Genomic DNA, 12,919 nt, shown 5'->3' with positions numbered 1-12,919 from the left:
CAGGTCATGATCCTGGGGTCCTGGGATCGAGCCCCTCCCTGCTCCATGGGGAGTCTGCTTCTCTCTCTCTCCTTTCCCTCTCCCTGCTTGTGCTCTCTCTCAAATAAATAAAATCTTAAAAAAAAAAAAAAAGACCTCTACCAAATAGGAAAAGCTCCTTGGGGCCAGCAAGTCCTTCACCATGAAAGCTACTTATTTAAACACACCAATACAATCACTATAGTCCAGGACCAGCCAGACCTGCTGTGGGAACCAAGGCTAATGTTTATCTGGGAAGTGCATTTTTTTCCTAAGAGGAAAGAGGGTAGATTAGTAAAAGGCCAAAGTTTTGACATGATTATTTACTTTGTGACTATGAGAAAGTTACTTACCTTTATAAATTAGAGAAATTTTTACTTCTCTAGTGTCATTGCTTAGGTATGGGTCACAGGTAGGTAGTATGTGGACCTCAGTACTTTTATTTGAAGAGTGGCAATTTTTAAAAAATCTGACAAGGTACGTAGGTGACTTTCTACAAAGAGGTTTGGAGACAGTGTCTAATCTATCCCAACCCACTTTTTTTTTCAATACCCTTTCAAGACAAACATTAATAAAAATCCCATTTTACTAAAAATTTAATATTTAACAGCTTAACAAGTTAGATATTTGCTTTCCCTGCTGTGTAATCAGACCAGCAGGCCCCGCGGCCTCGTATTTTTCCCTGGCTAGGTTCTAGAGCAGGAGCACAATAGCATTGTGTGTTTAGCTTCTAACAGTGTAGGGGATTGTTTCAGTCATGCAAAACGTAAAAAGCAAATATTCCATCTAGCTTTTCTATTATTTCCTTTTCTTTTTCTGGCCGACAGAGGAAGGAAGAAAAATAAGCCAATTCACCAAATATAAACCCTTTTCTAATTCTGAATTTTAAAACTGCATTATATATGTCATGTTTAGTTATGTCTAAGAGGATTGTTCCTACAAAGAAAAAGTTTATTTTATTCATTCCATGATATAACCAATCTTATTTCTCCCCTTGCTTAAAATCCTTTAACGGGACTGCAAGACCCATAGGAAAAAAACTCCAATTTGCATAAAAGACTCTTCACCATCAGAGATCTCAGCATTAGCCATCAGTCTACCTGTAAAGGTTTCATTTCTATCTACTCACAGCCACACACAACCCAAAGCTCTAGCCACACTCCTATCTTCTCCATTCCTGGAACATAATTATATTCTTTTCTTATGTCTCTGTATGGTTTTGCCTATGTTGGTTCCCTTAGCTTAATAGTCTCCTTAATAGTTATATTAATCTCGTTCCAAAGTCACTTTTTTGAGGAAATTTCCTTGAATCAAACAGTGAGCTGTCCCTCCTTTTCTGTTCTCCAAACACATATTTTGTATCTATACTATATTTGTCAGTATAGTCACTGCTTTTATCTGTGTCTATGTGGAGACATACTTAAACTTCCCTGAAGGCAAGAATATTAAAAGGTTTTTAGAATTGGGTCTAGTGAGGGGCGCCTGGGTGGCTCAGTTGGTTAAGTGTCTGCCTTTGGCTCAGGTCATGATCTTGGGGTCCTGGGATCGAGTCCCGCATCGGGAGCAGGGAGCCTGCTTCTCCCTCTCCCTCTGCTGTCTCTCTCTCTCTGTCAAATAAATAAAATAAGATGAAATCTTTAAAAAGAGAATTGGGTCTAGTGAATACAGTAGTTCCCTGCCCCCCCCCATCCACAGGGGATATGTTAAGACCTTAGGTGGATGCCTGAAACTGCAAATGGTACTGAATTCTATATTTACTCTCTTTCCTATACATACATATCTATGGATAAGGCTTATTTGATACATTAGGCACAGTTAGAGATTAGCAATAAGATAGAACAATTATACTATACCAAGTTATGTGAGTGAGCTCGCTCTGTCTCTCAAAATACCTTACTGTTCCATATTCACCCTTCTTCTTGTGAAGGTGTGGGATGATAAAATGCCTGCACAACGAGCTGATGTGAGGTGAATGACACAGGTATTGTGACATACTGTTAGGCTACTACTGACCTTCTGAAAACACGTCAGAAGTATCATCTGCTTGCGAAACCGTGGATGAAGGGGGACTACTGTACAGTTATGTTCCCTATCTCTAAGCATGTCTCCTTACCATTCTCCTGTATCTAAATATAGATATAAAGAAGTACAAAAAATATCTTCTTTGCTCAATATTTTCATTCACTATTTTGCTATTTTCCACTCTAAATTAGCAACTCTGATAGAAGTAAATCAAGAAAAAATTTTTATTGGGCAATGTTAAAAGAGAAAAACTGGTGATATTCTACATAAATTGGTAACTTCACCAGTTCAATAGACATCAGGGGGGCGTACATTTACAAAGTCACAAAAATAATCCTTTTCAAGCTTTATATACTTTTTTTATTATACTCAGAATAGATCTCATATTTCTAAGAAGTCATGTGACCCAACAATGTATCATTGTTATTACTCAAATAAATATATTAGCATATGGAAAATAACAGTTCATAGAATTTAACTGCTGGTTATAAATTTTAAAATGCAGGTCAGTTTCCAATTATCCAGATGAATTTGGAAAGAAACTGGATGAAGTATAAACACATAAATAATTCTCACACTTTAATCCATGAATTGGTTTTCTACCCCCTTTAAATCAAGCTTTACAAGAACTTATTAAGAGGAAACATTTCTATATTGTTACATTATTTTAAAGATTGTATTTATTTATTTGACAGAGAGAGATACAGCGAGAGAGGGAACACAAGCAGGGGGAGTGGGGGAGGGAGAAGCAGGCTTCTCATGGAGCAGGGAGCCCGATGTGGGGCTCGATCCCAGAACCCCGGGATCATGACCTGAGCCAAAGGCAGATGCTTAACGACTGAGACACCCAGGTGCCCCTAGACTGTTACATTTTATATTAACTTCATTCTTTTCCTATTTTCCTCCTTTGGGAGAATTTCAAAGTTAAATGCCTTAAATGCAGGAGGAAAAAAACAAGAAAAAGAAAGTGGGGAAAGTACATCCTTAATATGTAATAAAACATCTTAAACATTTTATTGTCATCTTGCCATAATTTTCTCCATGCAAGTGGTTCCCCAAATTTCTTGGTCTCACACCCCAAAACTTCTCCCATCTATTTTCTCTCTCCAACAGAGCCCTATAATTCATAATCCAAAACCACTTATTGAGCCCATCTATGACTTCAGTGTCATTCTCCCTTTTTCTTTGTTCTTTTTAACATGATCAACTTGACCTCCAGACTTCCAATGGGAAGACACTCATGACTCAGATTCTGCTTAACAGGGAAGACCAGAAACTAATAAGCAGAATATTTACTCTATGAAAGCGAATTGAGGGGAAGAAATGGAGAACACCACAAATATGTATAACTTATTAACTTCTCTATATTCCTGCTCATTTAACTTTAAATTTCCTAACAGAAAAGGTCACAAGTATTAGAAATGTACTCATTCATATAACAAATATTAACAAAGTACCCAGTATATATCAGTTACTGTTCTAGGCCCTAGAGATAGAACAGTGAACAACACAATAAAAAAATACATTTATATAAATGCTAGATGGCAAAAAGAGCTATGAGGAAAACAAAGATGAGTAAAGGAGACAGAGGGCTGTTGGATGGGGCAGTTCAAGAAAAGCTTCCCCAATCAGGTGACAGTTGAGTGGACCCGAAGAGAGTGAGACACACAAATATTTGGGGGATTAACATTCAAGCAAAGGATAAAACTACAAAAGTGCTAAAATAGTAGCACAGTAGGTATGTTCAGGAAGAAATAAGAGACAACATGGTGGGGGGGGGAGAAAGGATAGATAAGAACGAACAGGGAACACATTTGCCATCAAGGTCAGAGTTAAGAGTACAGGTTAGAGTCAGGACAGGCAGGACCTGGTCTATCCCTGAGAGGACAGAGGCTATTCCTCTGACAGAGCTGGGAATTCACTGAAGGGCTGTAAAGCAGAGGAGAGACCATGATCTGTTTTCCTTTTTTTTTTTTTCTTTTTCTTATTTGAGAGAGAAAGAGAGAGAGAGAGCACAAGCCAAGGGGAGAGGCACAGGGAGAAGCAGACTCCCCGCCAAGCAGGGAGCCCAATGCGGGGCTCGATCCCAGGACTCTGGGATCATGACCTGAGCCAAAGGCAGACGCTTAAATGACTGAGCCACCCAGGCGCCCCTCCCATTTTTTAAAAAAAGATTTTATTTATTTCTTTGTCAGAAAGAGAGAGAGAGAGAGCACAAGCAGGGGGAGCGGCAGGCAGAGGGAGAATCAGACTCCCCGCTGAGCAAGGAGCCCAATGTGGGACTCAATCCCAGGACCCTGAGATCGTGACCTGAGCTGAAGGCAGATGCTTAACCAACTGATCCACCCAGGCGTCCCTGTTTTCCATTTTTAAAGGAGCACTCAGGCTGTTGGGTGCAGAACAGACTCCAGGAGGTCAAGGGCAGATAGGAAGTTATTGGAATAATCCAAGGAAAACCTGAGTGTGGCTTGAACCAGTGTAGCAGCAGGGGAGACGTTAAAACATGGTCAGTTTGAGGTCTCTTAAAACAAGATTTGTTGACAGATTGGATATAAGAGGAAAAAGACTGAACGAAGGCTAAGGTCTTTCACCAGAGCCTAAGAAATAAGAGTTGCTAACACAATGACATGGAGAAGGCCACAATGACTTAGTGGGATTTTTTTTTTTTTTAGTTAAAAATAAATCTTGGGGGTGCTTCAGTGGCTCAGTCGGTTAAGCATCTGATTTCGGCTCAGGTTGTGATCTCAGGGTCCTGGGATTGATTTCCATGTGGGGCTCCGTGCTCAGCCGGGAGTCCGCTTCTCCCTCTCCCTCTGCCCCACCCCCACTCACGCACATGTGTGTGCGGGTGCATGCCCCTGTCTCTCTCTCAAATAAATAAAATCTTTTTTTTTTTTAAAGAAAATCTTATCTATATTCATTCTCTAAGAGGAGAATGAGGGGTTTTCCCCAGGCCAGGTTTCAATAACCACATGTAAAATGACCAACCTCCAAGGCTAACACTATTTTCCTCCTCATAGGCATTTTCCTTCTGCTGCTTCAACATAGGACCAACTACAGACCCTTGGTCAATTAGCAGAGGGCAAATAATCTTAGAAGGATCTGATCTAAAAAGGGCTTAAGGGTACTATGATGGGGGACAACGCAGAGAATTACAGAGTGAAGACCTTTAAAAATATATTTCAGGCCAGTAAAAATTGGATCCCTATTTTATAAACAACAAAGAACACAGAGAGTAAAGATTATCAGAGGGCAGATCAGAAAGGGAGTAGGGATAAGGTCTACAGGCACCAAGGAAAAGGCCTTTTTATTTTTTGGATGAATGGTGTTCTAGTGTCTAAGGAGAATTGGGCAAGTTTAAATCCTATTCTTGGATCACAATGTAAGTTACATACATTTTGGATGACTATGAAATGAAGACCATATTATCATCCCCGCAAAGATTAAATAATACTTGCTACTGAGTCATTCATCACACTTTCACTTTTCAATTTCCATGTGAGTTTGCCTGTAAGTATAGGTTTTAAAAAGGAAAATTTCTTCCAGTCATTAAAAGAAGATAAAACTTTTACAAAATAACATGTACACTAAATATGCATGCATAAAATGTTTTCTTAGACAATGTAATAGCAACAAAATAAACCACTGGTGTGTGCAGGAAGTGCTCCATTACTGTCCTTTCAGTTTAAAAACCTTAAAAGGAACTTCTGAAACCCACATTTCAACAGTGGTCACTCACTATAGGGAGATGTCCATCAGAGCAGAAAATTCTAGTAGTTCTCTCTCCATTTAAGAACTGCCTTCCAGGAGGGAAGATCAATTCCTTATTGATTCCAGTCATCCTTAACTGTTTGAAGATGGAATGAAAAGGGACAGAAGCTGTTTCAAGCAAAGAGAGAACTTCAGTAATGGAGAAAGAGAATACTTCTTTGTCACTTTAAAAAATACTTCCATATTTAGAATATGATGGTAAACCATGGAAAGAGGACATGAACTCTGAAATTATTTATGCAAGAAGAGTGGAAGCCCCACAAAGGAATCAAGGCTTCCACCTAGATGACAGAGGAAGCAGGGCAGGCATGGACTGGGCTCCTTAATCTCTAGCAACTCCTGGAACCTGGGAGCGGAGCCAGCCAAGGCCATGCAGCTCCAGAAAGGAGCCTCAGCTTCTTGCTGCAGTACCATGACCAACCCCGCCCTTGGGCTTCCACACTCAGTGCAAACCCCACTTAGGCCACAAGAAAGAAGGAAAAGGAAGGAGTGACGTTAGAAGGAAGAGAATCTTGGTAACTATGAAGGCCTCCTGTTGTAAGGTGCAGCTCATCTTGTTTAGCAATGGACACATTCTTCAGGCGGGTTTATATCCATGCAGAAACAATGGGAAAATAGCTACACAAAATGAACCCATTTCAGTCTTAAAAAATATTTTTAGCAGAAATTTCCTGTCACATGATTATATTTCTACCACACAGTAGAATTTCATTCCTCTTTGAAAGTCAATTTCCCATTTATATGCTCTCTAGAACACTGCAGGAAAACAACAGTGGCTCAATACCACTAACAATTAAAAAAAAAAAACAAAAACAAATCCATGTCTAGCTCTACTATGTTATCTAATATGTAAAACCCAGAACACTCAGTCTGTTGAACTTTACTAAAACAACCAGACTGGGATGGTGGGGGGCTGTTTGAACAGAACGCTGCTCCATGCAGTAGCACTAGAAAAGGATTAGTGGTAAACATTTGTGAGCTTTGTTCACACCAGAAACAGAAGGAAAAGAAAAAAAGAAAGTTCTTGCTTTCTTTCTCTGCATTCCTCTCCTTACTGACTGAATTTTCAAACTGTTCTAATGTTAGTAATGAGTCAGAGAAACAGAACTTAAACAAATTTGTACTTTGCTAACCCAGAAGACGCCTCTTGAAAGAGCCAAAAACCTTGAATTTAGTACATATTTTAATGTTAAAGTTGAAAAATAACGTGAACCTTATTCTTAACATTAAAACAAAACCACACTCTGCCACTTGTATGTCCCTCGGCATGCTGTATTATCAACTGACCACACACACTATAAAGAAACAAGAAAGATACACTAGAAAATGAAACCACTTACCTTGATCAGTGGACATGACTTCACATATACTGATAATTAGTCTACTTGGGTTTGATAAAATATTTGACTTTACTCTTTTAATGATCATGAGATAAAATCTCACTCCTGGCTTTAAAGCCTCTGGTAGACTGGAGATCACACACAGGATCAGCCAGGAGCCTGCACCAAGGCACTGTTTACTTCAGGGCATTCTTAGACCTTGACTGCTCAAAGACAACCTCATGCATAATATGCCACACCTCCCCAGAGGAAGGGCTGCTGCAGTGCTTTTCATGAGGCCAAGTATCTGAAGATGGAGAGACTTCTATTTATTATGGTAAAATAAACAACAACGGAGACACATGGAAGCTTCAAGTGAACTAGAAATACATTTGGGAATACGATGGTTTATAAACTAATTCCTTAACTATTAGTAATGCTCTAAAAAAGCCAACATGAAAACAGTTTGTTTCCACTTTAACTGGGTCCATGCCTTGGACTGAAGAGGTTACAGATCCAAGATTCACAGGCTTAAGATGTTAAAATGTCGTTTTGAAGGATCACAAATGTTATTCTGTCACTTCAACCTTCCATTTTAGCACAGCTCATTGAGCTTGGCGAATAAATACTACTCACAGATTTCCTAAGGAAACCAAGTTTTATAGGTTATTTCAGAACACTTGTTGGCTGGTATAATATTTATTACTCATTTTTATATATCTTTATAAGTTTGTATCATTCAATAAGTACTTTAAAAATTCCTGATCCCCTGAAATATTAGAAAATGTCAATAAAAATATTTATAAAATCACAATGAAGTAACAGGCTACACAGACATCACTCTCACGGTTGGAAATAATCTCTCCAATCCCCTCCTCAGGGTGTCTGCACGCAATCACTGTCACACTCCAGTTGCATCAAATCACCTGGATGGCATTTTAAGACATATGTTGCCTAATCCTATCTCCAGAGTTGAATTCAACCAGTCGGTGGTGGAGCTCCAGGATCTACCTTTCTAACACGCTCCCAAGTGACAGGGACACTGCTGGTCTGGGACTGCGTGTCAGGGACCACACTGGGAGAACCACTGGGGCAGAGACTTGCCTGTCTGGAGTCTTGACTCACTCACTGATGGCCTAAAGCTCTGATTCCCTTGCACCTGCTTAGGCATTGCTCAGTGTCAGGGCAGGAGGGCAATGTTCAGGATGAGGTATGAGGGGCTATGTACTCATTCAAATGAGACTCACAGTAACTTCCATTTGCTCACCAGGAAGTAAGGGTTATCAACTTAATTCTTAATAAAAAAATCTACTTATATATTAGGCATGAATAGGTTTTACAACTCATCTAAAAAGAACAGATAATTAGAGGGGTGCCTGGGTGGCTCAGATGGTTAAGCATCTGTCTTTGGCTCAGGTCATGATCCCGGGGTCCTGGGATGGAGCCCCACATCGGGCTCCTGGCTCAGCAGGGAGCCTGCTCCTCCCTCTCCCACTCCCCCTCCCCCAGCTCATGCTCTCTCTCTCTGTCAAATGAATAAAAAAAAAAAATCTTAAAAAAAATAGATAATTAGAAACATGGAGAAAATGAGTCAAAGAAAGAAGAAATCTGAGTCGTCTTTTATTTCCTTTGCAAACTCCACCCATGTGTTTAAATTTCACTGTGGCAGGAAAACTGTCTATATTTGATTCCAAGACCACTTAAGCTTGGCAAATTTCAGTAATGTAAAAAACAGAACATTTCTCTGTCATAAAAATGCCCCAACTTCTGTGCTTTCTGAGCTTTGATAGCAACGTTTAAATTATAAATTCAGGTTTGGTTTTCAAACAAATAAATAGCTTTTCTTTTTTTATAGTTAACATTTACTTTGTGCCAGGTACTGCTAGGCACTTTCCATGGAGCATTTCATTAAATCCTCACTGTAAGGTATTAATAATTTTTCACTATTTTACAGAATCTTTTGTAAAAGCAATAATACAGGTAACGTAGGAAATAGTAATTCCCATTTTGCAGAAGAGAAAATGAGGTTTTTTTTGTTTCTTTTTAAAGATTTTATTTATTTATTTGACAGAGAGAGACACAGCAAGAGAGGGAACACAAGCAGAGGAAGTGGGAGAGAGAGAGAAGCAGGCTTCCCATGGAGCAGCGAGCCCGATGCGGGGCTTGATCCCAGGACCCTGGGATCATGACCTGAGCCGAAGGCAGACACTTAACGACTGAGCCACCCAGGCACCCCAAAACGAGGTTTAAGAGGTTAAAAATTCTGGCCAATAACACTAGTAAAATGACAACCTTTAAAAAATTAAATTCACTTTTGTACATTAAGATATAATGGAATCGCTTTTGAATTTTTATAGATGAAAGCCAGAAAACCAAAACATGATTTGCAGCTAGTAAGTGATAATTAAAATAAAGTATAACTATTATTGACTCTCATTGCCCACAAGTGGTAATCTGTGATTATATTCAGCATCTACCACAAACTTGTACTAAATTCTAAGCTATCCAATAGTAGCCAGGGACGTTTCTTACAAAGTTAAACATGCACTTCCATATGCCCCAGCAATCACACTCCTAGGTACTTAACCAAGTGAAATGAATACTTACATTCACACAAAAATCTGTATAGGAATGTTTACAGGGGCTTTATTCATAGTCACCAAAAGCTGGTAACACCCATTCATCCTTCAATTAGTGAATGGATAAGCAAACTGGTAAATCCATGCAATGGCATAACACTGAGCAATAAGAAGTAATCAACTAAGGACACTCACATGTGCATTAGAAAGAAGCCAACTCATAAAAATAGAACTACCTTATGACTCAGCAATTGCACAACTAGGTATTTACCCAAAGGATACAAAAATACTGATTCAAAGGGGCGCATGCACCCCGATGTTTATAGCAGAGTTATCAACAATAGCAAAATTATGCAAAGAGCCCAACTGTCCATCAACTGATGAATGGATAAAGAAGATGTGGTATGGGGCCCCTGGGTGGCCCAGTCAGTTAAGTGACCCGACTCTTGGTTTCAGCTCAGGTCATGATCTCAAGGTTGTGAGACCCAGCTCCACCTCGGGCTCCACCCTGGGCATGGAGCTGGCTTAAGATTCTCTTTCTCTCCCTCTACCCCACCCCCCCCAAAAGATGTGGGCTGTGTTTGTATATACATATATATGTGAAATATTATTCAGCCATCAAAAAGAAAGAAATCTTGCCATTTGCAACAATGTGGATGAAGCTAGAATGTATTATGCTAAGCGAAATAAGTCAGAGAAAGACATACCATAGTATTTCACTCATAAGTGGAATTTAAGAAATAAAACAGATGATCATAGGGGAAGGGGGATTAAAAAAAAAAAGGAGGCAAACCATAAAATGGACTCTTAATGACAGAGAACAAATTGAGGGTTGCTGGAGGGGAGCAGGGGGGGAATGGGCTAAATGGGTGATGGGTATTAAGGAAGGCACTTGTGATGAGCACTGGGTGTTATATCTAAGTGATGAATCACTAAATTCTACTCCTGAAACCAATATTACACTATAAAATCTTGAAACATAAAAAGAAAGAAGCCAACGTAAAAGGCTACATATATATAATTCTATATGACATTTTGGAAAAGAGAAGCCTATAGGGCAGAAAATAAATCTGAAGTAGCAGGTGATGTGGAGAGGGACTGATTGATTACAAAAGGGCATGATAAATACATTTTTTTCTTTAAAAAAAAGTCACTTATTGTGGTAGTGGTTACATGACCATATGCAATTGTCAAAACTCAGAATTCTACCCTAAGGAGGGTGAATTTTGTTGTATATAAATTCCTTAATTTTAAAAATTAAGAAGCAAATAAAAGCAACAGGCTATGAAATGAATAGTCTTAGTGTAAACCCAAAACCATGATTTTTGGTACATTCATTGCCTTTCCCATTAATAGTAAAGATAATCACTGGTTCATTTTATCTGTTTCCTATGATTTTAAAAAAATCTTAAATTCAGAAGTGACTTAATTAGTTCCCCACATAAAGTCCATTTGGGAACACTGAAGTTTGCAATAGTATATTTAAAAGGACCTTTCAAATAAATATATGGCAACTTCGTTAATTTAGTAAGATTGTTAGAGATATCAGCCCTGAAAATACCTAAAGTCAATGCTAAACAACTTACAGCTATTCACAAAACACCCTGTGTCCTGAGGACTTATCGGGCTGGCCCTCACCTCTTATGCATCTCCTCCTTAGAGACAGAGGTTATTCCTAACAAATTGTTGAATAAGGACTTAGAAATTCTGCCCCACATTCACATGGTATTTCATAACCACTTATTTTTTCATTATATTGACCTCAGTTTGCTTTTTGTGTTAAAGGTAACTTCTATTTCTTTCAATAGCTTACTATTTCTAATGGAAATGATCTAAAACAAAAATTTTACCATGTAATTTGTGCTTCCTGAACAAAATTTATCTACAATGTTTCTAAAAAAGGTGGTGGATTAAGTTGTCTGGCTGGCCTTTTTATTTAAAGCTACCCAGCACATCATCTGTCATATAATTGAAAACTTCCACATACTAATGGCAAAAGTGGCTTTAATAATTATTTACTAATAAACTTATTTTGGCAATAAATAACAGGACAGTTATACCAAGTGAATGCTAGTATTTAATCTTGTTTAGATACAAGGAGTAGGAAAAAATAAATACTTGTGACTTTCAATTATCAACTAAGGAGTAAAATTCTCAAACTCATTCTCCAATGTTATTTAACTGAGAGGCAACCTCCATTTTCACAGAACAAAACCAATCTGAATCTTAACCCATTTTGCACTCTTTAGTCTTCTATTAACAATCTAATAAAATCAAATAACAATTTGATATTAAAATGATTCCCTTGTTGGCCTAAAAAAACACATTTTAATTTAAAAAGCCAACCAACCGATGCATAATTTCCATTTTGCATGTCTGAGCCTTAATGAAGTAAGACCTACAAATTTTTGAATATGTGCCAGGTAAATGCTGTTGCTTAAATATTTTTGTACCAAATTATTTTTATAGAGATCTTCAAAGCAAGCCTACTATCCCTGAATCTTCTTTTAAAAAATATTTAATATGTTTTATATTAATTCCACAGTTAGATGCTTAAAGTCCCAACCACATAGACAGTACCCCTCAGACCAGAGTTTCTGGATGGATGATAATACAATCCTAGATTACATTGCTGTCCATTCTGGGTTCTAATACAATTCCATTACTCTTCTACTTGGAAGCCCATGGAAAGCTACATATCTTTCTTATGGCATGTGGATAGGGATAGCTTGTATATTTTAGGTATATAGAAGAAACATTGTACCTGAAATGTCATCTGAGTTTAATAATTCTCTAATAAAAATAGACAATCCTAGAGAATAAAAACACTCTTCTCTAACCTAAATTATGGAATTGGATTCCACACCCCAATTTATAGCCTGTCTGATTTTATCAGTATGGATTTCCTCCATGACACCACTCATTTCACATGTTCGCATACACAGCTCAGCAGTAAAAGCACTTTAAGTTGGTGATATGTCTCTCTTTCGGCATTTCCCCCCATTACAGTCCACCTTCACATCTGGTAAGCTTTTTTTTTTCCCGTTTAAAGATTTATTTTTTGAGAGGGGGCGCCCGGGTGGCTCAGTCAGTTAAGTATCTGCCTTCAGCTCAGGTCATGATCCCAGGGTCTGGGATTGAGTTCCACATCGGGCTCCTTGCTCAGCGAGGAGCCTGCTTCTCCCTCTGCCTGCCGCTCCCCCTGCTTGT

General features: G+C 38.6%; 1 protein-coding gene across 3 annotated transcripts in view; it reads right to left on the bottom strand.

Annotated features, from left to right (window-relative positions):
• The window catches only part of FGD4 (FYVE, RhoGEF and PH domain containing 4), a 148,807-nt gene that overhangs the window by 83,443 nt on the left and 52,445 nt on the right, over positions 1 to 12,919 (bottom strand). Inside the window, exon 1 of one of the 3 annotated variants that reach the window (XM_028113201.2) lies at positions 7,152 to 7,332. The exons of the other annotated variants lie outside the window; for them this stretch is intronic. Coding sequence (XP_027969002.1) covers positions 7,152 to 7,239 — 88 coding nt within the window. The 5' untranslated portion in view covers positions 7,240 to 7,332. Of the gene's footprint in view, positions 1 to 7,151; positions 7,333 to 12,919 lie in introns of those variants that run through there. 3 annotated transcript variants of the gene reach the window in all.

Source organism: Eumetopias jubatus, unplaced genomic scaffold, assembly GCF_037043125.1.
Source record: "Eumetopias jubatus isolate StellerSeaLion01/CBP00866 unplaced genomic scaffold, mEumJub1_p1.0 scaffold_8, whole genome shotgun sequence".
In the NCBI taxonomy this organism is placed as follows: Eukaryota; Metazoa; Chordata; class Mammalia; order Carnivora; family Otariidae; genus Eumetopias; species Eumetopias jubatus.
Note: the sequence above shows the minus strand (reverse complement) of the source record. Positions and strands in the feature narration are given on the sequence as shown.